This window comes from Salmo salar, chromosome 18, assembly GCF_965601325.2.
Source record: "Salmo salar chromosome 18, fSalSal1, whole genome shotgun sequence".
Classification (NCBI taxonomy): domain Eukaryota; kingdom Metazoa; phylum Chordata; class Actinopteri; order Salmoniformes; family Salmonidae; genus Salmo; species Salmo salar.
Window position 1 is genome coordinate 24702151 of NC_138308.1, and position 27714 is coordinate 24729864.

Below are 27714 nucleotides of genomic sequence, written 5' to 3' on the forward strand. Positions count from 1 at the left end.
AATTACTGGATTCGGCTATTTCAGCCACACCTGTTGCTGACAGGTGTGTAAAATCGAGCACACAGCCATGCAATCTCCATAAACAAACGTTGGCAGTAGAATGGCCTTACTGAAGAGCTCAGTGACTTTGCAACAAGTCAGTTCATCAGATTTCTGCCCCGCTAGAGCTGCCCTGGTTAACTGTAAGTGCTGTTATTGTGAAGTGGAACAGTCTAGGAGCTGTGTGGCCTACCGTGAAGTGGTAGGCCACACAAGCTCACAAAATGGGACCGCCGAGTGCTGAAGCGCAAGGCGCGGAAAAATCATCTGTCCTCGGTTACAACACTCACTATCGAGTTCCAAGCTGCCTCTGGAAGCAACGTCAGCACGATAACTGTTTGTTGGGAGCTTCATGAAATGTGTTTCCATGGCCGAGCAGCCGCACACAAGCCTAAGATCACCATGCACAATGCCAAGCGTCGGCTGGAGGGATGTAAAGCTCGTCGCCATTGGACTCTGGAGCATCTGGCAGTCTGATGGACGAATCTGGGTTTGCCAGGAGAACGCTACCTGCCCGAATGCCTTGTGTCAACTGTAAAGTTTGGTGGAGGAGGAATAATGGTCTTGGGCAATTTTTCATGGTTTGGGCTAAGCCCCTTAGTTCCAGTTAAGAGAAATCTTAACGCTACAGCATAAAATTACATTCTATAGGATCTGTGCTTCCAAATTTGTGTCAACAATTTGGGGGAGGGCCTTTTCTGTTTCAGCATGACAATGCGCCCGTGCACAAAGCGGGGTCCATACAGAAATGGTTTGTCGAGATTGGTGTGGAAGAACTTGACTGGCCGGCACAGAGTCCTGACCTCAACCACATCGAACACCTTTGGGATGAATTGGAACGCCGACTGCGAGCCAGGCCTAATCGCCCAACATCAGTGCCCGACCTCACTAATACACTTGTGGCTGAATGGAAGCAAGTCCCCGCAGCAATGTTCCAACATCTAGTGGAAAGCCTTCCCAGAAGAGTGGAGGCTGTTAGAGCAGGAAAGAGGAAACCAACTCTATATTAAGGCCCATGATTTTGAAATTAGATGTTCGACAAGCATAGTTATAACAGTTATTCAGCAATCCCTTGAAAATGGCAGGTAGTTGTCAATGGTTTTGGTGAACCCCCAGCAGCCAAATCTAATGCCCTGCACCATATTGTGACGTTTTATTGATAACGACCTATAGACCAATAAGAAAGCGTTCCAAACCTTTCTGCCAATAACATCTAGTTTTCAGTTTTTCCTTCCCCACTCAGACCACTTGCAGACATTCCTAGTTAATTTCTTGAGAAATTGATCTTTGCAAAAAAGCTGCTTTTGTTTCTTTTTGACCATTTTGATTTAAAACAATCACAGTAAGGTACTTAATTGATTTGATATTGAGATAAAAACGGCTGCCTTTAACCCATTTTTTTTTATAGCTTAACTCATTGGACCTTTTGAATTATAGCTTAACTCGCCGTAATTGTGGAACAGGTAAAACATTTGGAAAGATTGTCTGTGTGGGTAATTGAATTTTAAAAGAGAAACGAGGAGGTGAGGGGAAACTGTTTTATGCGTAGGAAAATCTGGTATGAATGAATAGCAAGCTCACATTCTCCTGCTGCTCATACTGTTGGCTCATTGTGCCAGCACATGTAAGTGTCACACCGCATTCAGGCACAAGTCTTTTTCACTCTCTGACTGAAGTGTCATTACGTAAACACCACTTCTTTCAGTACGCCACATTAATGTGTGTTTCATTCATATTAGGAGACATTAAATTCACCCATGTTTAATCCAGATTTGTATTAGGTCAAGTGCCAGGGGCAGTGAATAATGGGCCGTTGTTAAAGCTAGAAGTGACTGGAAACGATTGTATTTATGCTTTTCCAATGCTAATCCTGACCTTTAACACTGGCCAAGTCTTTTTCTAGCGTTGCTAGCATTGCCCATTTAACAGACATTCTTTTTTTATTCAAGGGAATTGACAGCCACCTCACGGTGTGTGGACAGAATGTCATTTGTGTCACTGCAGAACTACTGGAACACTGCTAATAATTACAATGCTGCTATCTAGAGAGGACTAAGGAGTGCCACTGTCATTTAGAGAACGTTAAGGGTTTATTTTGGTTTGGTTACTCAAGGCCCGTGTAATAGCAGGGCAGCTTGACATGATGTCACTTAGTATCATGTACTTACTTCCTATTTCCATATTCATGTAGCCTCATTTCTACCAAACTGTGGAGAGGATGATGACAATGTGACTATTGCAAATTATTATCATATTTTCTGTGAACATACTCTTCTGTACAACCACACAGATATGACAGAAGAAAAATTAGTCATTACATAACATAGTCTACAAAGAAAGGTTTGAAGAAATGTTAGCGTTCCAAAACATTTCCTCTTGGGAGATAGTTAGAGGCAGTAAGATTAACTTTGCTCTGTGGTAATCATACTAAAATTGTAATTCTGTGGTTGGAATATGCTGTGAGAGAACATGTTGTCTTGAACATTGGTATAATTACATGCCTGGCAACAGTGGAACCATGCGTTGAGAATATTGTGAGACAAGTTCTTCTTATTTTCCTGCGACAAAGTAATAATGTTGCTTACCCTCCCTGTCCCCACCTCTGAGAAACATAATACCCATTGCTTAAATAAACGGTGTTTTGAAAGCTGATGAGGTACTTATGTTTGAGGTGAAACTACAGGCTCATTCCTTCGTTTTAGTCTTTTATTCAAACTGCTATGTCTGGGAAGGAGATCAAATCTATATGTTTTTGTGCAAAAATTGTTGTTATTGTTTGCCTGTTTGAAATGTTTCTGCTCAGATTTTGGGGTTTTACGTTTATTAAAGTGGAACATTTTCTGGAATCCATCTGAATCCTTTTAGTAATCCTCGGGGGGAAAGATTTATTGCTGGATATTAATGCTACCCAGATGCAAAGATCCTAAAGAGATTCTATTTTTATCGTATTGTGAAATGAAGGGCACTCGCTCTGGAGTGTAAACTTTGTAAATGTTCCTGTAAAAGCACTGTAGCATGGCCAGGATGAGAGCAGAATATAAACACACTGATAAAGGAGTGATTTCCTTTGTGTGCCTGTGTCACTCCCCTCCACTGAATCCCAGTAGAGCTGGAGATTGCCTAAGACAGGCCCATTTTTATCCTGCTAAACTGTTAACATGTGCTCCCCTATAGATTGGAAGAATTCCTGCTCTGAAACCTTTCTTCCAAAGCTAAAATCAGGCTATATAGCTGCCACTGTTTTAATGTATTTGGGTAATCATAGAGATGTAAATTTCTTATCTTTCTGAACCTCCCATCAATTTGGAATTGTCATGCATTTTTTATCATCCAAATGCCATATCATTGAAACATTAGATTAAGGATTTAAGCATGTGAAGAAAAAAAATGTCATGTTCAAGAATCTCACATTGGTACTGAACTAAAAGCATTTTCAGTCCACTGATAGCATGACTGTGTGGTGAAGCATAATATCCCTCGTTTTGTATCCTAATCAGAAACAAGCTGCCCAGATGCACATTATTACAGGCCTTTTGTCTGTACATTAAACAGCCTGGAGAGGTATGATTTATCTGGACAGAGAGAGGAAGGAGAGGACTTTCACGGGCTCTTGAAGTCGCTTAATTCCTACACAACACATCGTATAGAGGTTGTGGAGTAGCATGCTGGGGCCTGGAGTCAATGAGTCACGAGGGATGATATTACACACCCTTGAAGTTTGTATTTTAAATGGGAAGTTTGAGTGAAAATAAGGCCACATGCAAAAATGGATGAACTTCCCCTTTAAGTGCGTTGTGTGGGCAGTCTTTTGCTCCTATCATATTTGCAAATAGAGGAATGTTGGTATTTTTGAACATCGTTTATGAGTATCGTAAATAGCATCACTCTTACTAACACTACTTCCTCATCACGGTACAATGAAGAAGGAAGGCATCTGTGTTATTCAGCGAGGGAAACATCTCACTATCTCTCAGAGGAATAAATTACCCTACAAACAGACAATAGGTAGTGGAAAAGCATGCCCTGACCTATTTGAAATGAGTATACATGTATTATTTATCACCACCACAGTTTAATGCTCAAAGATTTTACTTGACAAAGTCGTCACAATAGCTCTTTGGTTAACTCAATCCCATCAAATGTAACTGGAGCGTAATCCATTGGAATGCATTATGGTTTATTGATGTATGGGTGTGTTTATTCATGCATTCATTTATTTATAGGTCGCTGTGATTTCTCTTTTCCCGGTAATGAATAGCATAAGTCTTGAGCTCCTCCACTGCTGGGTAGTTATATATGAAACAGATTCTTTGATTTTTAAAAGTCCCAGCCAGACCCATTTCGTTTTTGTTTCACTCTGTCAATATCAATAATCTGGAAACGTTTGAAGGTTAGCCCGTTTTTAGCAAATCCCACATTACGTAATTTTGTCTGTTTTACATTCGCTCTCACAGAAAGACATGCCGTATTTGGGACAGCCCCTCTGTGTGTTGTTAGGCTTGACTTTCATCCTTAAAAGGGATTTTCTTCTCTCTAAACAATAGCCATTTAGTGACACTGCCAACTCAAAGGCACAAGGCAAATCTGAACTCTACTGTATGTAAACTGCTCAGATTTATATTTTTAGAACATGACACTATTAATGTATCTGTTTGATATTTTCCTCCTTTTTGACAACAGAGCAACTATTGTATCTTTCTTAATGGGACAGGGCAGAGGAGATGTATGGTGGGGTGGGGACAGAGCGCTTGGTGTGTTCAAATCACACACTGTGACTGGATCTAAATGGAGCACGGGGATGTTGTCAAGTTTTTTCGAGGTCAGAGTTCAGATCATTCCTTACTCTGCTTGTCAGCTTGGTTGTGGTTTAAAGCTGGCAGAGTTTGGAGAATGATGTCTGTTAATGAGTCCCAATGGCACGCTGCAAAGATCATGAGTGTATCACATGAGGAGGAAAGTGGACAGCGAGAATGAAAGGCAGAGGGAAAAATTGAGTGTGTTTAAGTAAAATTCAGATTTATATATGCATCATTTTAAAAGAGCAGGATTAAAGAATGCTCGTTAAACTGTACGTTTAAGTTAAATGTATGGTATTGTACATGTGAGAATGGTATAGGGGCAATTCAATGCTTGAGTGTACTTTGAGTGTATTAGTGTACACTCAAGCACTGCTACTTTATGAGTTTGCTCAGCACAATCACACACATTCACACCCTCTAACACACTCCACCCAATGAAAATGATTTCATAATCCTCACCATAATAAACGTCTTTGAACAGTTTAATTGGCTCTTCCTGGAATCACTCCGTTTCACTTCATTTGATCTGATGAAAGAGTAATGTTCCCTTCCCAAGGGGTGCATACACAACACAGCACAAATAAAGCTGCAGTGGCAAATGACAGCAATAATAAACAAGGCAAATTCATACGCACTTCTGATAATTTTAGCTCAAATTGCTTTTGTTTATTCGCTAATCATGTTAATTAGCGGATCTTGCTTAAAGTGAATTTCATATTTATTCCAGGAGGATGAAAGACCATGGTTATTCGGTATAAGTGATGTATCAGAGGGTTGTTGGGTAAGATGTGACACAAATATTCTTTTCACACAACATTTTAAAATGACACACAGTAGACACTATGCTATCTAAGAAGTATTTTGAGCCTTTGTGACATGGAAAGTAGTTCTACACGAAGACATGTATTATATGTAAAGCTGAAACAGAGGGACAGAGACATGGACAACAGAAAAGAGCATTGGTCTTCGCAGGGGAACATAATAAACCTTAGGGCCATTATTAAACAACATCCAGATATTACAGACGTGTCTTCAGCTGTATCAGGAGCTTCGAGGGCTGTTAACTTTAACTCTGTGGTTAAATAAAATAAAGATGTTTTATTGTCACACACTGGATAGGTGCAGTGAAATGTGTGGTTTTACAGGGTATCCCAACCAGATGGAATAGTAGTGGACATAAAGGAAGTGTGTATGCCCTCTTAAAGGAAAGATTCACCCATTTTGAATGTTATATCATTTTTGGGCATCTCCGAGTGATGCTCTACACTCTTAGAAAAAAGGGTGCTATCTAGAACCTAAAATGGTTCTTCTGCTGCCCCCCTAGGAGAACCCTTTGAGAAACAATTTTTGGTTCAAGGTAGAACCCTTTTGGGTTCCATGAAGATCCCTTTCTACAGAGGGTTCTACATGGAACCAAAAAGGATTCTACCTGAAACCAAAAAAAGGGTTCTACCTGGAACCAAAAAGGGTCCTCCTATGGGGACAGCCGAAGAACCCTTTTGGAGCCCTTTTTTCTAAGAGTGTATCTGAGCTCTAGCTGTTCACGCAGGCAAAAATACAGTCAGTATGACGTAGCATTGTGTAAAAGACGCTCTCACTACACTGGAACTTAATAGGGAGATTACTTTTAGATCGCAAAAACGTCTATCATACAGGTCAGATTTCAATACTGTCTGATGTCATAATGCGGGAGGTCTTCTCTCGAATGAGCCATTGATCATATTTATTTTTAGATATTCCTACCTCGAGATATGTGTAATTTAACAGAGGGTGGATCAGATTTGTCCTCTTCAGTCCAGGGTGCATTGCATGGTGCTGTTGCAAACGTCAGACTCCAATGCGAAGCACACAATCTGCAGGTTGAACATGGTGAGATTGTAGACTCCTAAATTGATAGTGCAGTTTGTTTAGGCAATTTTACAGCTAACTAGCTACTTCACATGCTGATATTGACTTTCGTATTATTGTGTGTAGCTACGTTTGCTAGCTAGCTAGCCAGCCAACTCCATACTCACAGTCGGTATTAGATAGAAAGTCACGGCTCAGGCCGCCTGTGGGGAAAACAACCTGTTGTTACCTAGGTTTCCCTCAGTGGCTCACAGCAAAAACGTAACCTTTTTCAAACGCAATTTTCTTGTTGTCTGCTTGTTTTAGTCAATTACAAAACTACATTGAAGAAAAGCACAACATGTCTAAAGATGACTTTTCAACATTGCCTGCTCCCAAGCGTTCTCACTACTTGGAAAAACGTTATATTGTAGGGCTTCCCTCATGCCCCTTTTCATGATGGTGTTAGCAGCCATGTGAGTGAGTGCTAGCTAGCTACCAACTGGAACAATACGCTAGCCAAGACCAACAACACAAACAGACTATACAGCTACAAGTAGTGAATGGAGTTACAAACGGACTATACTAAACAAGTTAAATACCTTACCAGTGAGGAAATGTTTTCCACACACAGAGCTATAGTTACGTGTAGCCTACTTGGACACCTGCTCCCCACAATTTCCCACTAAACCACACCAAATAGCCTGAAGCCACAGGGCTCTTCTCGCAGGCTGTATCTCCCTACATGGGTGCATTGCGAACCGTAGGTCGGGATTTCTGACCTGGTTACAAGTAAATCGAACAACACAGCAGCTTTTCGGCATGTTTTGTTATTTCTGTATAACTAAAAATGTACTACAAAGTTGGGTCTTTTACACTGGGGTCAATGTGCAAGAATGTTTGTTTTCCCCAATTTGTGGGCCGGTCAAGGGGAATTCCTTATTATTACTGAATATCAACTTGGAGTATAGGGTTAGGAATTAGAATACTAGAATGGACATGAACCGTCATATGATGGGATAAAGGTCAGCCATTTTGGTCAGGGAGTTGGTCAACCATGGTTTGCCAGTGCTGTGATAAGATATTGTGTAAAATTTGGAGAATTATCTGCAATGCATGTTTGTTAGTTTGCTACGATGCAGTCAATCAACAGCCATACACTGGCTGAAATCAGTTAATGACAGGACTTAGACAAGTTGTAAATGCAACAAGTACTATATTGTATCATAATTGGATTTATTTTTATTCACCTTTATTTAACCAGGTAAGCTAGTTGAGAACAAGTTCTCATTTACAACTGCAACCTGGCCAAGATAAAGCAAAGCAGTACGACACAAACAACACAGAGTTACACATGGAATAAACAAGCGTACAGTCAATAACACAATAGGGGAAAAAATTAAGTCTATATACAGTGTGTGCAAATGGCGTGAGGAGGTAAGGCAATAAATAGGCCATAGTAGCGAAGTAATTACAATTTAGCAAATTAACACTGGAGTGATAGATGAGCAGATGGTGATGTGCAAGTAGAAATACTGGTGAGCAAAAGTGCAGAAAAGTAAATAAAAACAATATGGGGATGAGGTAGGTAGATTGGGTGGGCTATTTACAGATGGGCTATGTACAGCTGCAGCGATCGGTTAGCTGCACAGATAGCTGATGTTTAAAGTTAGTGAGGGAGCTATAAGTCTCCAGCTTCAGTGATTTTTGCAATTCGTTCCAGTCATTGGCAGCAGAGAACTGGAAGGAAAGGCGGCCAAAGGAGGTGTTGACTTTGGGGATGACCAGTGAAATTGTCACAACTATCAGGTAGCGGAAAGGGTCAGAGTCAAAAGGCAGGAGACGGAGGTCCCAAAAACAAAGATGTTTATTAACACCTTCAGGGGAAAGATGCAGACGTAAGCTGAGTGCGCTTACCCACCCGACAGGAGCACAGCTCCAAAACAATAAAGCGCACGGGGCGCAACCCGGCAACAATAAACAAACAGCTCCACAAAAACGGGCAGCGTGAAATACGAAAACCCTTTCAACAGACACAAAACAATCCCGCACGAATACCTGAACAAAACGGACAAACTAAATACCCCCACACTAATTACAAACAAGGAACAGGTGCAGACCTAGAAAGACAAAACCAAACAACACAGAAACATAGATGGTGGCAGCTAGTAGGCCGGCGACGACGACCGCCGAGCGCCGCCTGACCGAGGAGGGGCGCCACCTTCTGTGGATACTGTGACAGAAATATACCTGCTGGAGCGCATGCTACAGGTGGGTGTTGCTATGGTGACCCGTGAGCTGAGATAAGGCGGAGCTTTACCGAGCAAAGACTTACAGATGACCTGGAGCCAGTGGATTTGGCGATAAATATGTAGCGAGGACTAGCCAACGAGAGCATACAGGTCGCAATGGTGGGTAGTATATGGGGCTTTGGTGACAAAATGGATGGCACTGTGATAGACTGCATCCAATTTGCTGAGTAGACTGTTGGAGGCTATTTTGTAAATGACATCACTGAAGTCAAGGATCGGCAGGATAGTCCGTTTTATGAGGGTATGTTTGGCAGCATGAGTGAAGGAGGCTTTGTTGCAAAATAGGATGCTGATTCTAGATTTAATTTTGGATTGGAGATGTTTAATATGAGTCTGGAAGAAGAGTTTACCAGACACCTAGGTATTTGTAGTTGTCTACATATTCTAAGTCAGAACCGTCCAGAGTAGTGATGTTACTCGGGGCGGGTGGGTGCGGGCAGCGAACGGTTGAAAAGCATGCATTTGGTTTTACTAGCGTTTAAGAGCAGTTGGAGGCCATGGAAGGAGTGTTGTATGGCATTGAAGCTCGTTTGGAGGTTAGTAAACACAGTGTCCAAAGAAGGGCCAGATGTATACAGAATGGTGTCATCTGCGTAGAGGTGGATCAGGGAATTACCCGCAGCAAGAGCGACATCGTTGATATATACAGAGAAAAGAGTCGGCCCGAGAATAGAACCCTGTGGCACCCCCATAGAGACTGCCAGAGGTCTGGACAACAAGCCCTCTGATTTGACACACTGAACTCTGTCTGAGAAGTAGTTGGTGAACAGGCGAGGCAGTCATTTGAGAAACCAAGGCTGTTGAGTCTGCCGATAAGAACACGGTGATTGACAGAGTCGAAAGCCTTGGCCAGGTCGATGAAGACGGCTGCACAGTACTGTTTTTTATCAATGGAGGTTTTGATATCTTTTAGTACCTTGAGCGTGGCTGAGGTGCACCCGTGACTAGCTCGAAAACTGGATCGCACAGCGGAGAAGGTACGGTGGGATTCAAAATGGTCAGTGATCTGTTTATTAACTTGGCTTTCGAAGACTTTAGAAAGGCAGGGCAGGATGGATATGGGTCTATAACAGTTCGGATCTAGAGTGTCACCCCCTTTGAAGAGGGGGATGACCGCGGCCGCATTCCAATCTTTAGGGATCTCAAACGATACGAAAGAGAGGTTGAACAGACTGGTAATAGGGGTTGCAACAATGGCGGCGGATAATTTTAGAAAGAGAGGGTCCAGATTGTCTAGCCCAGCTGATTTGTACGAGTCCAGGTTTTGCAGCTCTTTCAGAACATCTGCTATCTGGATTTGGGTGAAGGAGAAGCTGGGGAGGCTTGGGCAAGTAGCTGCGGGGGTGGCGGAGCTGTTGGCCGGGGTTGGGGTAGCCAGGAGGAAAGCATGGCCAACCGTAGAGAAATGCTTATTGAAATTCTCGATTATCGTGGATTTATCGGCGGTGACAGTGTTACCTAGCCTCAGTGCAGTGGGCAGCTGGGAGGAGGTGCTCTTATTCTCCATGGACTTTACAGTGTCCCAAAACTTTTTGGAGTTAGAGCTACAGGATGAAAATTTCTGTTTGAAAAAGCTAGCCTCTGCTTTCCTGACTTGTATATTGGTTCCTGACTTCCCTGAAAAGTTGCATATCGCGGGGACTATTCGATGCCAGTGCAGTCCGCCACAGGATGTTTTTGTGCCGGTCGAGGGCAGTCAGGTCTGGAGTGAACCAAGGGCTATATCTGTTCTTAGTTCTACATTTTTTGAAAGGGTCATGCTTATTTAAGATGGTGAGGAAATTCCTTTTAAAGAACGACCAGGCATCCTCGACCGACGGAATGAGGTAAATATCCTTCCAGGATACCCGGGCCAGGTTGATTAGAAAGGCCTGCTCGCAGAAGTGTTTTAGGGAGCGTTTGACAGTGATGAGGGGTGGTCGTTTGACCGCGGACCCATAGTGGATGTAGGCAATGACGAAGTGATCGCTGAGATCCTGATTGAAAACAACAGAGGTGTATTTGGAGGGCAAGTTGGTCAGGATAATATCTATGAGGGTGCCCATGTTTACGGATTTCAGGTTGTACCTGGTGGGTTCCTTGATAATTTGTGTGAAATTGAGGGCATCTAACTTAGATTGTAGGACTGCCGGGGTGTTAAGCATATCCCAGTTTAGGTCACCTAACAAAACGAACTCTGAAGATAGATGGGGGGCAATCAATACACATATGGTGTCCAGGGCACAGCTGGGAGCTGAGGGGTGTCTATAACAGGCGGCAACAGTGAGAGACTTATTTCTGGAGGGATTAATTTTTAAAATTAGAAGCTCGAACTGTTTGGGCATAGACCTGGAAAGTATGACAGAACTTTGCAGGCTATCTCTGGAGTAGATTGCAACTCCTCCCCCTTTGGCAGTTCTATCTTGATGGAAAATGTTGTAATTGGGTATGGAAATCTCAGAATTTTTGTTGGCCTTCCTAAGCCAGGATTTTGTCACGGCAAGGACATCAGGGTTGGCGGAGTGTGCTAAAGCAGTGAGTAAAATAAACTTAGGGAGGAGGCTTCTGATGTTAACATGCATGAAACCAAGGCTTTTTTGGTTACAGAAGTCAACAAATGAGAGTGCCTGGGGACACGCAGGGCCTGGGTTAGCCTCCACATCACCCCAGGAACAGAGGAGGAGTAGGATGAGGGTACAGCTAAAGGCTATCAAAACTGGTTGTCTAGTGCGTTGGGGACAGAAAATAAAAGGAGCAGATTTCTGGGCGTGGTAAAATAGATTCAGAGCATAATGTACAGACAGGTGTATGGTGGTGTGCGGGTACAGTGGAGGTAAACTCAGGAACCGAGTGAGGATAACAGAGGTTGCATCTCTGGACGGGCTAGTTATGCTGGGTTAGGTCACCACATGTGTGGGAAGTGGGACAAAGGAGGTATCTGAGGCATGTTGAGTGGGACTAGGGGCTCTGCAGTAAACTAAAATAATGATAACTATCCTAAACAACAGTGTACAAGGCATATTGACATTTGAGAGAGACATAAAGTGAGGCATAAAGCAATCACAGGTGTTGATTGGGAGAGCTAGCTAAGACAACAACGGGTAAGACAACAACAGCTAATCAGCTAAGAAAACAACAGGTAAAATGGCGATGAATGGGCAGAGAGGGACGGTTAACTACACACAGGGCCTGAGTTCGAGGCTAGGGCCGACAGATAAACAAAAATAAACAAAATGGAGTACCGTGATTAATTAACAGTCCAGCAGGCATCAGCTATCTAGCCAAGTGATCATAGTGTCCAGTGAACAGCAATAGATGGAACAGGGAAGCCGCGGGGTAGTCGTTACGCTAGCACGCGGGAGACACAGCGTTTAAAGTTAGCAGGCCGGGGTAAGTAGAAGCATCTGCTCCGACGTCCGGCAAAGGCTGGTTGAGGGCACAGAGGATGGAGTTACGTCGGCGGACCAGTCGTGGTGGTACGGCGGGGCGCCGTGTCGACAATGGGTCCGGGCCAGATGGCGAAAGAGGTATTGTAGTACTAGTAATTTTGTTTGCTAGCCGGGAGATGCGCCTGGCTCGCGGCTAACTGATGCTAGCTTCGGGGCAGGGGCATTAGCCACTATAGCCACTCAGTAGCAGCTAGCTAGAAGCGATGATCCGATGCAAAGGTCCAGAGTTTACGGCAAGGATCTGGTGGAGTAGGTGATTCTAGCCGTGTTGGGGTAGAGTCCAGGAGGCATCGGCTGAGTAGCCGAGTGATCACAGAGTAGGCCGGGAGGTGGGCCTGGCTCAGGGCTAGCTTCGGGGCTGGGTCACTCGGTGGCAGCTAGCTAGCTGTGATGATCAGGAGTGATGGTCCAGGGTGTACGGCAGAAATCCGGCGTTGTAGTGGAGAAAACAGTCCGATACTGGCAGGCTGGCAAGTATTATCCAGCCTAAAACAAACGGCTGGTGTCTGTGCAGAAGGTAAAGGCCGCTAGCAGTGGCTAACAATGAATAAATAGCTAGTAGCTAATTAACTGGTTAGCTTCTGATGGCTAGCTTCTGATGGAGGGTCTGGCTATAAGGTCTAAAAAATAGTGTATCTGTGTCACATTGGGTGAGGTGGGTTACCAGAAGGTATATTTAATTTTAAAATTGAAAAGAGATTGAAAATAAATAGAAATATACACAAAAAAGACGAAAAATACAAAAAGTAAACGAGAAGATGTTTAATATCATTCACAGCTTTCCAAGAAATGTATTAACTTTTATTTATTCAGGATAGCCCAATTGAGACCAGGGTTTCATTCCTAATGGTGCCCTGAGTACAAAATAAGGCTTCCATTTCCCCCCCATTCTGGAACTTTGAGGGTTTATGACAGGGTTTCCTAACTGGCGGTCTTTATTCGTTTTTTTTTTGTCTCCCCTCAAGTTTTCTGTGCAAAAAAAAAAAACATGTAAGGAAGGTTGGAAATTATGATGTTTTAGTAAAATATTTGATCTGTTTGGGATTATTGCTGTCAATTTGCAGTCTACAAATGATTTGCAATTATGTTTTCCGGCCCCCCAACCATCCGCTCAAGAAAAAAATTACCCGCGGCTTAATCTAGTTGATGATCCCTGGTTTATGACATAGCTCCTCTAGTAATTTCATATGTCGTTATCAATAAAACATCACAATATCATGCATAGTGTTCAATTTGGCTGCTGGGAGGCAAGGAGACACCCAGCTCCACCAAAACCACCTTTTGAAGAGCATAGTCAGAACAACACAGTTCAGATTATTCCACATTTAAAAGCTCAATCATCAGAGTTATACAGAAAGTAACTGCATGCTTTTCATGATCAGTAAACATCAATTATCATGTCATTTCAGATACTTGAGGGTAGCGTATCCATTTGGCATGTAGGTTGCTAGATAGCAATATGTGATATTTAGCTTGCTTCATCAGAGATTATGCTTTTGGAAAGAGCCTGACATTGTCAAAGTTGTCAGTCGGACTTCTGTCATTACCACTATAAATGGCAAGCAAATCTAACAATATAGCCATCTAGTTTATCCCCTGAAAGTTAGCTTGTTAACTAGCCATATTAACGTGATCTGTTATTAGCTAGCTAGCCAATGTGATGTGGTCCATCAATCAATGTATCTAGCAAAGACTTATAGATGACCTGGAGCCAGTGGGTTTGGCGATAAATATGTAGCGAGGACCAGCCAACGAGAGCATACAGGTCGCAATGGTGAGTAATGCTAGGGTCACCATAGCAACACCCACCCGTAGCATGCGCTCCAGCAGGTATATTTCACTGGTCATCCCCAATGCCAACACCTCATTTGGCCGCCTTTCCTTCCAGTTCTCTGTTGCCAATGACTGGAACGAATTGCAAAAATCACTGAAGTTGGAGACTTATATCTCCCTCACTAACTTCAAGCGTCACCTGTCAGAGCAGCTTACCGATCGCTGCAGCTGTACACAGCCCATCTGTAAAGAGCCCATCCAACCAACTACCTACCTCATCCCCATATTTGTTTTTGTTTTCTTCTCTTTTGCACATCAGTATTTCTACTTGCACATCCTCATCTGCACATATATCACTTCAGTGTTAATTGCTAAATTGTAATTACTCGCCTTTATGGTCTATTTATTGCCTTACCTCCTTACTTCATTTGCACACACTGTATACAGATTTTCTGTTGTGTTATTGATTGTATGTTTGTTTATCCCATGTGTAACTCTGTGTTGTTGTTTTTGTCATACTGCTTTGCTTTATCTTGGCCAGGTCGCAGTTGTAAATGAGAACTTGTTCTCAACTGGCCTACCTGGTTAAATAAAGGTGAATTTTTTTTTTAAAATAATAAAATAAAAAATGTAGCCTATCATGTCTGTCAGCAGCAATTAACCTAAACCACTCATACTTTAATAGTTCATTTTTATTTTATATCACTCAAATATCCAGTTAATGGTGGCCAATATTTAGAGATATCGTGAATCAACCCTCACATAGCTGAAGTTATATGATCAATTGATGTTTAATGATCATGTTGACTTTGGTGCATGCAATTACTTGCTGTATAACTCTGATGATAGCTTAATGTGCGCAAATGTTTTGTATGGAATAATCAGAAATGTGTAGTTCTGACTATGCTCTTCAAGATCGAGGTGATGATATTACAACCAAATAGTTACCATTGCAACCAAATAGTTACCATTGCAACCAAATAGTTACCATTGCAACCAAATAGTTACCATTGCAACCAAATAGTTACCATTGCAACCAAATAGTTACCATTGCAACCAAATAGTTACCATTACAACCAAATAGTTACCATTTATTTGCCAATCCCTTGAAAACGGCATCTAGTTGTCAATGGATTTAGCAAAGCTGGGGGTCTCCTTGCCCGCCAGCAGGCAAATCGAACACTCTGCACCTTATTGTGACATTTTATTGATAACAACCTATAGGATCTCTATGGCCAGAGCATAGAGAGAGCATTGCATTGTGGGTTGTGTAGTCAACTTGAGTTGCAACAGATTTCCACAAAGATTTTCACGTTGCTACCAACCTTACAATGCCAAAATTAAACATTTGTTCACAAAGAATATTGTTCTCACATATTAGTGTTATTTAACACTGTTCATTATAGGAATTACTGGTTTTGGGTGGATCTTTCCTTTAAGGACAATGTAGTTAAATGCTGCGTTCACCTGTGAGGTAGGGAAGAAAGAGGCTCAACTGAAAAGGCACTATTTCATTTCCTGTAAACATACATGCTGCGATGTGGGCCTGTTGCCATGGGGACTGGGGTCCAGGCAACCTGCTGTTTTGACTGGATTTTGATGATGATTGATAATTACTACCTGGCATTTGGTCCCCATCTTCATAAACATATGGCTAGATTTGCCCTCCACGTTATATCTGGCAAATTGTTCCCTTTGATAATAGGTTTTTAATGTTCCACAGTTGACGTTTGTTGGGCATAGCAATCATTTTCTCATGTAATTATATTTGCTGTGTGCGGTTATACAAGTCCCAGAAATAGAATCGATTTCACATTGAATTTATGTGACCTATCGAGGATGGTGGCAGAATTTAATTTACAAATTCTTGTGACAAAATAAAAGGATAGAGGGTGTTGTCGGTTGTCACATATTGAAATTTGAGCATTTGAAAATGGCTATTGTTGCATTGACTTTTATTGTTATTCAAATGGAGATTTGTTGTATTTTTAATTTCCTTGATAAGAGCATTATGATAGTCGTTAGCTTACATAAAGAGGCAATTGGAAGCCATCTCAGTATACAGTATTAAGCTCTGAAGGGATAACAAGCTGTCACGTTGTTTAACTACCTAAACGACCCACTGTGCACTTACTAGCATACTTCTGTACTTGTCACACTATATTTCACATCTCTGAGCTCCTGCAGTATAAGTAAACCACAGAGATGAAAGGAAATCCAAAGGCAAAGCTTTATATGAGTTACAAAGACTATAGGAATGCAAAAAAGCCCGGGTTCTGTTAGAGAGATAATGATCACTCATCCTCCCCTGTCAGTCAGCGTACTGAAGGAATCGTCTTTGAGGAAATGGAAAGGACCACATAATACACAATTTGTTGGAAATTAGGAGGTTGGCTGGTGAATAACATGTGAAACATAATGCCAGAGGATGAGAGAAGATCAAATAAAGATCAAATACATTTTTATAAAATCACAGTGCTGCCCCCATCTCCCTTACTCCACGCCTCTCTATGTTACCCTCACTGTGTGACATTTCTAAATGAGGATCAAAGGCAACCTGCATACACTGAGGGTACAAAACATTAAGAACATCTTCCTAATACTAATAATACCCCCAATTCGTCGGGGCATGGATTCTACAAGGTTCTGGCCCATGTTGACTACAATGCTTTCCACAGTTGTGTCAAGTTGGCTGGATGTTCTTTGGGTGGTGGACCATTCTTGATACACACAGGAAACTGTTTAGTCTGAAAACCGCAGCAGAGTTGCAGTTCTTGACACAGTCAAACCTATGTGCTTGGCACCTACTACCATACCTCATTCAAAGGTACTTACGTCTTTTGTCTTGCCCATTCACCCTCTGAAGGGCACACATAAAATTGTTTCAAGGCTTAAAAATCCTTCTTTAACCTGTCTCCTCCCCTTCATCTATGCTGATTGAAGTGGATTTAACAAGTGACATCAATAAGGGATCATAGCTTTCACCTAGATTCACCTGGTCAGTCGTTGTCATGGAAAGAGCAGGTGTCCTTAATGTTTTGTACGCTCAATGTATATGGAAGAGAGATATATACTTGTGTAAACATTAGGTTAAGACCTTAAGGCTGGGTGGGCCCCACCTTAGGCTGTTGTTCACTGGGGGATTTAGCTCATTTGTAGAAGTCTGTTTAATCCTAGAGTACATGTAATACTGTGTCCTGACCTGCGTCAGGAGTAGTGAGCTGCCCTCTGTTAGAGCCCCCTTTCAAACACATCAGACTCAGTGACTGTGAAAATGTCAGGAAAAACATACACAATCAGAAAGTTTGCTTCCAGTAGGGATTTTATGTGCTGTTATTTAAAAAAAAGAAAGGTTGTTTGCTGTAGAGTTGTACATATGCTTGAATAATGGGTGAATCATGAATAATGGCTGTTCACTAAAAGTGGAAATAATGGAAATGAAAAAGGAAAAATATGTATGCAAATCCTGTCTCTTTCAACCACCTTCCGCTTCCTCCATCCTAATCTCTTTCTGTCTCTCTCTCTCTCTCTGGTTAGTGAGCAGGTAGAACAGTAATCACTAACGAGTGATTGCATGCTTGGCATTATGTGTTGTGTTTCAACGTCCCCAGTGTTCACTGAGAATAAGCAAACCACATTCTTCATTAAATTTAGAATAGCTCTCAGCAACTAAATGATGTATTATGCCGTGGTTGCATTTATATTCTACATGGCCTCTTCACTAACAAATACTTTTTTCTGGGAACCTTACAAATATTCGAGTGTACACGACTATCATGCAACGTCTACAAATAGGGTGAAATACATTTTTAAAAACCTTAAATTCCTATAAGATTATAATAATAAATAAACCCTGTATACTGTTTATTTTGAAAACTGTGTCATCTGTAACAATTTGTATTCTTTTGTAAATAGAACGTATCTTTTCAATTTTGATGCATCTGATGTTCTGACCATTTTCTCTAAATGACTAGGCATGGAAATAAGCCTGAGGCTACACGAGGGGCGTAGCTGTCAAACGCCAGAGTGAGAATTATTAGCATGTCAGACAAGTCAGACGCTGACTGCTGTTCATAACTTAATAACACAGATCAAATGTGTTAGCTCACCACATACTAATGTCCTCTCTGAAAAATAAATCAACTTTATGTGGACATTAGCCTTGTTTTGTTGTTCAAATAGTACTCTGCACTTTAAACAACACTGGTGCTCAGAGGGGATTTTCTGAAGGACAAAACATGAAGTTGTTCTGCAACTAACAGGCTTTCTCACTGTGTCTCCCTTCTCTGTGTATGAACTTTGGCCTCATTTGGGTCACAGGGTTGTAGTGAAACCATCTCTCCCTTTTGTTGGGAAGATGTCGGACTTTCAAAAGCATATTTGTACGTCAATGAAATATAGGCCCTCCCCTGATTTACTTTCATAGTCATGTAGGAATAAAAACAGAGAAGTTGCTATTTTGGACCAAGAAAGTCAAAGTGGCACTTGCGTCAGCATTGCTTCAGTAAAGAGGGCAACTAATTTGTATGTGGTTGTGGATTTATTTCACTGAGTACAGCAGCATTTCACAAGATGTTGTTGCAGCAGCACTATTTTAGCGAGGAAGCATTTTAGTGTTATATTGCACCATCGCTCTACCATTGCCAGCTCAGATTTAAATAGTGTTGTTCAAAACAGGAGAGTACAGTATGTGTATGAAATCTATAATTTCAAGCTATCAAGACATAATCATGGTAGTATTTAGATTGAATGTTATTCCATTTTTTTACAGTGTTCTTTTTATTCATTGCTGCATAATCTCAGGAAATCTGTCAGATGAATGTCCACTGCTGACGAGTCTTTCAGATCCTGTGGCAGCGCTGTCTATGTGGAACTTCAGAAACCATTCGGAGGTGTCTAAGGGCTTTTTCAAACGTGCCGTCCACGGAATGATAATGGAGTTCTAGCCCTTAATTGAATTGGAGAAATTAGACAAGGTACTGTCAGACGTTAAGAGGAGCGTTGGACTGCATCAAAAGATCAAGTTGTCAGCTTGCATCGCTGCTGAATTCCTTGTGACTTTCATGCCTCGGGGGTCCTGTTCATTGACAGAAATGATGGATTTGCCCCAAGGGGTTACTTTATGTCTGCCAATGCCAAGAGAGCAAGCTATTATCCAAGGTAACTTATGTATTCGACCTGCACTCTAAATCTCTGCCAGTTTTTACAGCTGGCCATTTAAACATCTGTGTATTCCTCAAGGGGTTTAAACCAGCAACCTTCATATTCAACCTTAAGTCAGGTCATTGACCCAAAAAAGGCCAGAGTAGACATAATGCATGTGTGTTATTGTGAGGAGGGTTCCTTATTTAACTGCCATCAAGGAACATGATCAGTGGCATCCAGGCCCAGAATAATAAAAGGATTCCGCACATTTCTCCACTTGACCTTGAGGCTCATTTGAAGTCGATATCCTGAAAGTCTGAGGGGAGCTTTGTGATGTTTTTTTTTTAACTAGCACAGATGTCCGCAGATCCATGTCAAACCCATGGCATCAGCTCAAAGACAAATATCTGATGTAGTCAGAGGAGTTAACACACACGATTAGTTCTGCCCCAGAAAAATGGTTTGCACTATAACCAAATCACACGTTATAAATTGTGAATGAATTGCATTATCAGTTTCTAAAGTGTCAACCTCCTCAATCCTGGACACACTGCAGTGTAAATCAAACGCACTTCTAAAAGCACTACCTGGAAATCTGTGAATCTCAGCCATAGTCATCATAAAGGGCATGTAACCTTTGACTCCCAGTCTTCACATCTGCAGCATTTGACCTGTGAAATGTGCACCGCACATAAAGTGTTTTTACGCGATACGCTCTGAGTTACATGCTCAATGTCATGAGTTTACGGATTTGGTTTCTAAAAAAGGCCCACATCAAGAGGATTATTTAGTCACGTCCCACTGTGCAAAAACTGGTTGATTCAACATTGTTTCCACGTCATTACAACCCCAAAAATGTATGTGATGACATTGAATCAATGTGCAAAAAGTAGTCAACGTAAAGGCATTTCCTATTTTTTTTCACCCAACTTTGAACCGAAATCTAATGTCATGGTGATATTTTTTGTTGATTTCACATTGAATTCACAATAGTTGACAACTCAACCAAATGTAAATCAAAACTAGTCGTTGAACTGACCTCTGTGCCCAGTGGGTTATTCCTACATAGGCCTGTTCTAGATATGAAATCTCTTGTTTAAACTGATGATACATGGTGAAAAACAAATCTAAGTGAGGTAGAGCTCAGGTCAGCTCGTTTGCATTACCATTCATGAGTCATCCATTATGCACACTATTGGATTTCATGTTATTATAAGACTTCAACTTTATAGAGAGAGAAAGAAAGAGAGAGAAAAAATACAGTACAGCAAAGCCAAGTAGCCTGAAAACTTGCAGTTACCAAGCTGATTGCAGATCTTGGTGTAATTTTCCTTGCCTTTTTCCCTGGCTGTTTTGGAAAGAACGTGAAGTTAAAGGTCATTGAGTCACAATAGCTTTCACCTCCTGTAATTACTTCCTCCTCGATTTCATTGGGCTTTGTTTTGCTTAAGTTTTTTTTCCTTCAAACCTTGATGAGAATTTGATCTGGCAAAAAATTATTCCCCTTGGCTGCCTCTAACCTTGGACATGATTTAATTGTAATTGCACACGAAATGCCTCTTTGAACTACTTGACTGAACCTGGCTCGAATCGAGTGCCTCCTCTCTCCTTCGAGTTTATCATTGTTTTTGTTACCAGGGAAGGCAGTCTGCCAAGGTGTTACAATACAGTTGTTGCTCAATGTAAAATGTGGGCGTTCAAATACTTTGGAGGTTTTAAATACTTTATGGTGTAATGAATGTATACTGTGGAATTATCTGCCTACAAAGAAGTCCAATCAAACATGTTTATGTCTTGTTAGCAATGTTGAAGGTCTCAAATCACCAAGTTACAAGGAAACTAATAATGGGAATAATGATTAGATCGGTGCATGTGTTGTGCAACAACATGACCTAGTGTTCTCATAGATTTAACTTTACAGGATGGGAATTGCTATTCAGTTGTTTATATAGTTTTAACGCTACACTCCTGCAACATAGAAAGGAAATGTTTATTTGCTAAGTGCTTATTACACAAATGATCCAGAAGAATCAGCTTGCTTGTCTTCTTTCCCTGGGCTCTGTGTGTGGTTGCCTTCCTTTCCCCAGAAACATTGCCTCTAGGATACTAACCAGCGTGTGTTTTTCCCCCATCTTCTCAGCCCCTAACCTGAAGGGTCGGCCACGGAAGAAGAAGCTGTCAGTGTCCCAGCGAAGGGACTCCCAGGGTCACAGTCAGGGGCCTCAGGGGCCCCAAGAACCCAGCACCCTAGAGAACAAGTCTCCCACCAAGGTATACAACCCACCTAACATTTGATTCAATTGCGGACATGCATAAAGATGGCGGCCACCATGTACTTACCATAAATATCTGAATTCCTCCATCTTTATGCACCTTCGCCATTCACTTCAGTTTACTTCATATTGATTGAATTCAATTTTTAAATGTCGCAATTTGTATGGATGACATCTTTTTTTTTCAGTGGGGGATATAATTATTTTGACAGAATTATTAAATAGCCCCCCCCCACCCACACACACACACACACACACACACACACACTTCACGTCGAGTGTAAGCCCTTCATCTTCCACTCTTTTATTTCCTACAGGTAAAACCTAACTGCAAGATAACAGTTCCTACCAGCAAGGGCACAACAGCCAAACCCAGGATCTGTAAAAAGGCATCTGTGGAGGAGAAGGTGGAGAGGGAGGAGAAGGTGGAGAGGGAGGAGAAGGTGGAGAGGAAGGAGAAGGTGGAGAGGGAGGAGAAGGTGGAGAGGAAGGAGAAGCATGAGAAGGTGGAGAGGGAGGAGAAGGTGGAGGAGGAGAAAGAAGAACCAGAAGAGAACCAATCAGAAGAGAGTGGTGCAGACGAGCAGGCCTTCCTAGTAGCCCTATACAAGTACATGAAAGAGAGGGACACACCTATTGAGAGGATCCCCTTCCTGGGATTTAAGCAGAGTGAGTGAAATATATTTATTTTATGTTCATATAAGCTTTGGATATATGATCTTCACACACCTGTCAAAAGCATTATATGTGCATTCATAAGGGTTCTACTCACACTGTCAGAGCGTCGCATGCAACACATCTCGCTCAGATGTTTCAACAATGAGGCTTCACATGCTAGGGAAGATGATATCTTATATATAGAACCATACAAGAATGGTCATTCAATATTATTTTCTTGGCACAGCCATGCGTCATTGTGGTGCATTCACTCTATACGAAAATACGCAATTTGTATTGTACGTTACTCTCTCTATACAAGTTTTACATTAATGTAAGTTCCGGGTTCACAAATAACCCCATGTATATATTTAGAAAGAGATGTCATCTGCACACCAAAGATGCAGTTCTTAAGTAGGTCATTGTGGTTGAGATGGTATGAGAGTGGCTCAGTATGCATGCATACGGTAGTTACTGAGTCTGCAGCATCGTTTGTATCGAGGCATAATGCCAACTGTTTTACATACAGTACATGTTCTGAATTACAAACCAAGCAACATCATAATGCTTTTCTCATTAAAGCCCCCAATAATGCAGTTTAAACTCGTCCTTGGCAACATGACTGTTTAAAAAAAACATAACTAATTCAAAATATGCTCAGACGCAATCAGCTTTCATTATTCCTTTCAGCCACTGCAATAGCCTCATTTATCAAAGCAAAACTTTCCTATTATGGAAATTGTGTTTCTGGTATTTTCTTTCATGAGTGGTTTATAATTAAGATAACGACTGTTTAAAAGCACTGGATTGTTGAACGGTATACACATGTATTCCTGTCCTCTTTTGATGTGCCTCCTACACGTTTTGTGTGATTGTTAACAGAAGCCATTCAATTACATCTTCCTTTCTAAGCCATTGGCTCTGAAATGCACACAGAGCTACCAATTCCACTTCGTCTAATGCACAATGTAGGGCAGACAGCGCAGCGTAGATAGAGGCAAAATACTGTAAATGAATCTTTCAATCTATCCCCTTTTATTTGAACGGCATATTCTACACAGTGCAAGGCTATAGCTCTGGCTCAAAGTTTCTTATCTGTTCCACCAGAAAGGAGGCTTATTTTCTTTTATTTAGCTTTAGCAGTTTGCCTGGATGCTGCACAGGACGTAAGATAAATGGACTTCAGAGGAAGAAAAGGTCACATGACAAAAAGAGGTTTCATTATCTTCCATTCAGTTGGGTAAACAGCTATTCCCAGTGTTGGTACCATATTCTGAATGTGCGATGGAAGTGAGTGTGAGGAAGAAATGGGACAGGGAGGGGGTTGGGAGTGTGTGTCAAGGTTGGTACAGTTTGACATCACATTGCACATTTTGAATGGCCTTGGTCGCAAATTGGAGAGTGGGGAGTTAGGGAATTGGTATGCGTGTTGTTGGGTGGGGAGTTAGGGAATTGGTATGCGTGTTGTTGGGTGGGGAGTTAGGGAATTGGTATGCGTGTTGTTGGGTGGGGAGTTAGGGAATTGGTATGCGTGTTGTTGGGTGGGGAGTTAGGGAATTGGTATGCGTGTTGTTGGGTGGGGAGTTAGGGAATTGGTATGCGTGTTGTTGGGTGGGGAGTTAGGGAATTGGTATGCGTGTTGTTGGGTGGGGAGTTAGGGAATTGGTATGCGTGTTGTTGGGTGGGGAGTTAGGGAATTGGTATGTGTGTTGTTGGGTGGGGAGTTAGGGAATTGGTATGCGTGTTGTTGGGTGGGGAGTTAGGGAATTGGTATGCGTGTTGTTGGGTGGGGAGTTAGGGAAATGGTATGCGTGTTGTTGGGTGGGGAGTTAGGGAATTGGTATGCGTGTTGTTGGGTGGGGAGTTAGGGAATTGGTATGCGTGTTGTTGGGTGGGGAGTTAGGGAATTGGTATGCGTGTTGTTGGGTGGGGAGTTAGGGAATTGGTATGCGTGTTGATGGGTGGGGAGTTAGGGAATTGGTATGCGTGTTGTTGGGTGGGGAGTTAGGGAATTGGTATGCGTGTTGTTGGGTGGGGAGTTAGGGAATTGGTATGCGTGTTGTTGGGTGGGGAGTTAGGGAATTGGTATGCGTGTTGTTGGGTGGGGAGTTAGGGAATTGGTATGCGTGTTGTTGGGTGGGGAGTTAGGGAATTGGTATGCGTGTTGTTGGGTGGGGCGGCGGGGAGGGGATGCGCATTATTTCAGGCTGCCTTTAGAGAGGTTCTTTATGCCTTGTTTCTAATTTGCCTGTTTGAATGTCTGTTTTAGTGTACATTGTGTTTTGTCATGCTTATCGTTGTGATAATGCCAGGTTGAATAGAGTGAATTAGAGAAAAAACAGGGAGCAAGTCATCTAAGAAAGAACTATTCTCCCATTTTCTTTCCCTTTTCTGTCCTTCCTAATTCTGCTCACTGTTGTGGTAATTACAGCCGAAGCATAACAACCCCATTAATAAGCCATAGCTGCTATCCAGTTGCAAAACACAATACTACTCTCTGCAGTTCAAATAGAACCCACCAGCTTCCTTTGTAATTCTCCCAGTGCATTGACAACAGACACGGAAGAGCAGGGAGGAAAAATCAATGCTGTCAAATGCGGAGATAGGAAAATGCCATTTTGACAAATGCAAGCCTTTGTGTACGCAGAGATTGAATTTTGATGGATTTCTCCCTAGGCGAGCCTTCCTTATTTATAGGTCTTCATATAAAAATGTTAAACAATGATGTTACAGAAAGCAGATACCAATGTCATCGTTTGGAAAATCTTACAATAACCTGGGTTAATTGTTTGCAGGGAAATATACTGTCTTTGTTGTATTTTGATTATAATCACTATTTTGCACAATACCTATAATCAATTTGATATCGTCTGTCATTGGATCTTCGCATGTAAAATTCTATGCAAAATTGCATTTGCATTTGTGCCAACATTGTTAATGAGTGCTAAAATGTTAAGTATTACCAGATGCTCATAATGGTCTTTATTCAAATCCCCTTCAGCTGAATTGTTACAAGAGCTAGCTAGGTGTCAGGCTGTATCTACCTGTAGTTTATGTAGCTATGTGACAGTATCTTTGTATGTGGTGATCTAGCTGAATACCATTGATCTCCCTGTTTGTTGTCCCTCTAACAGTAAACCTTTGGACTATGTTTCAAGCTGCTCAGAAACTCGGAGGATATGAGTTGGTAAGTGTTTACATATGTCCTGCTCCATACTTAACTTTTATTTTCTTTAGGCTGCCTCAGTCGTGTTTTTCTCCAAAAATCTTGGTCAGGCCCACATTTTGCAAAATGATGCCGTTGTTTTAAACCCCCTCTAAGTGGAAAACACATGTTACTCTCCCATGTCAAGGAAATTGGCGAAGTCTGTCATTTTTTCCCATGTTCAGGCTCTAAAATAAAGTGCACTATTATACACAGTGAGACAGCAGAGCAGGGACATTTCACTTGGCAGCCTACTCCACATTTGTTCAGTACTAATGTGGGAAGTGTTTCCAACATTTTTACGTCTTTTGATGTGAAGAGTAAACGCATTGCGAATGCCGGTTAGTTCATTTGCCACATATAGTCATACAGACAGACGAGCCGCAAACTATAAACAGGAAACTAGTCATGTAATCGGGATGTTTTTCCTTTTAAAGCCTTTTTATCTGCGGATGATTATCAGTCTTTCATGCCTGCTGCTGTCTTTGTGAGCAGGAAGTTGTGTGGTTGGTTTGAGTATATATTTAATGGTGTAACTCGTCACTCTGGCATCTTAATGCATATATACCACTGTACTGTACTTTTCCCTCTGTCCCTTGCTGTGGTACAGACGGTGGTTGCCAGCTACAGCTGGCGGCATGTTATGGAGATGGTTTTGCATTACAGTAGTGTTATAGTCTCTGTAGCAAACTGAATAACTTTGTTAATGTTATCCACTCACGTCGGAGAAATGACTAGCATCTATAACGATGTTGTTACAGCATTTTATTATGTTATATGATACAGCGTTATAAAAATCAGTTTCTCTCTCTCAGATCACAGTTCGCCGACAGTGGAAAAATGTATATGATGAGCTGGGTGGTAACCCAGGAAGCACAAGTGCCGCCACATGCACACGAAGACACTACGAGAGGTGAGTTATTAACAAAGCGCTGTCCCATTTTCCTAATGCAGTGGAGGAAGAGGAATGCTACTCTCAGCCTCAGTATCAGGTGCATGTCAACTTTGCTTAGGGAAGTAAGGCTTCCTTCCTATCTCGACATGATGTCCTAAGCCGTGCCCACAGACACTCTCTCACCCTGCTGCTCCATGCATACTAACACAGAGCACAACTATATTCACCAAACCAGTCACACATCTCTCTCTAACCAGCCTTTATTATTGAGAGGGTCCCTGAACCAAAGCAAACAGCAAACAGATATGATCCTGGGGGAGACTGGAGGATATTATGCATGCACACACACATTCTCAAGGTTAAACAAATGCTGCGTGCTTAATACAAGATAACCTCTCTTTCATAAAGCTTTCCTCTTACGGCTAGTCGTCTCTGAACCGTCGTCCCCCCCCCCCCCCAGGCTGATATTTTCATGCCTCCGCAATGCTATGGAACAGATTTACCTGTCAAAAGAGGGGCATGCAGAGCAATATCATGCATGCATATGGGTGAGTATGTGTATAAACCTAGGCAAATGACAAACAAAGTCAGGCTGAATTGCTCAGTCATTATGTGTAGGTTTATCTATGCTCTATGTACGAGTGCATACAAAATTGGATACAGTATTTGAATTATATAAAATAGCACTGCAGCTTTAAACCTCTTGCGCAGCCAGAAGGAGCTGTATTTGCTCTGCCATTAAAAGCCCTTTCACAGCCCTGCATGGTTAGGAGGACTGGTATAGACAGTGTCAGCACAGCACACAGCACAGGGGGCTAGAGGGGACCAGTGAAGTGTTACTGCTGGCCTTTCTCAATAGAGCCACAGAAAGCAGGGAAATTGTGCTGAATCAATACAAACCAATAATATCTCCACTGCAGTGAATATCACCCTGTCAGAAAGAGAGCGGGAAATCTCAGCTGAATCCAGACAGACCATGGGATGAGAATTTTAGCTGAGGCTCTCTATTCCAGTAGCTAGGAGGGCAATTAACCTCATTGTATTAGCTCAGCAAACAAAGCTATTCTCTCTCCCTTGGAAGTGTATGATAAATGACCCCATTTGTGGGTTTGGTGAAGTATATGTTTGGTCCCTGGTGGCATCTTTTATTTCTCTTAATGATTACTCAGCGTTGAAAACACAATGAGGAATTTAAACTGGAGCATGCAGCATTTCTCCCAACGTCTTTTGATTTGGTATTGGAACATTTCGGTTGTAATTGCACTAGATTAACTGAACGCACTCATCTTGGTCTTTTGTTCGGGACTTTGAATGTCCCCAAGCCCTGACTCTAATTTGAAATGATCCACATTATCCATTTT

General features: G+C 41.9%; 1 protein-coding gene across 2 annotated transcripts in view; it reads left to right on the forward strand.

The window, feature by feature from the left end:
* LOC106577140 (AT-rich interactive domain-containing protein 5B) overlaps nucleotides 1–27714 on the forward strand; it is a 67373-nt gene that overhangs the window by 22247 nt on the left and 17412 nt on the right. The window contains exons 1-5 of one of the 2 annotated variants that reach the window (XM_014154905.3): nucleotides 6495–6707; nucleotides 21464–21594; nucleotides 21914–22265; nucleotides 25388–25440; nucleotides 26274–26371. In XM_014154905.3, coding sequence (XP_014010380.1) covers nucleotides 6590–6707; nucleotides 21464–21594; nucleotides 21914–22265; nucleotides 25388–25440; nucleotides 26274–26371 — 752 coding nt within the window. In that variant the 5' untranslated portion in view covers nucleotides 6495–6589. Of the gene's footprint in view, nucleotides 1–6494; nucleotides 6708–21463; nucleotides 21595–21913; nucleotides 22266–25387; nucleotides 25441–26273; nucleotides 26372–27714 lie in introns of those variants that run through there. The other variant, XM_014154904.3, reaches the window with a different exon arrangement.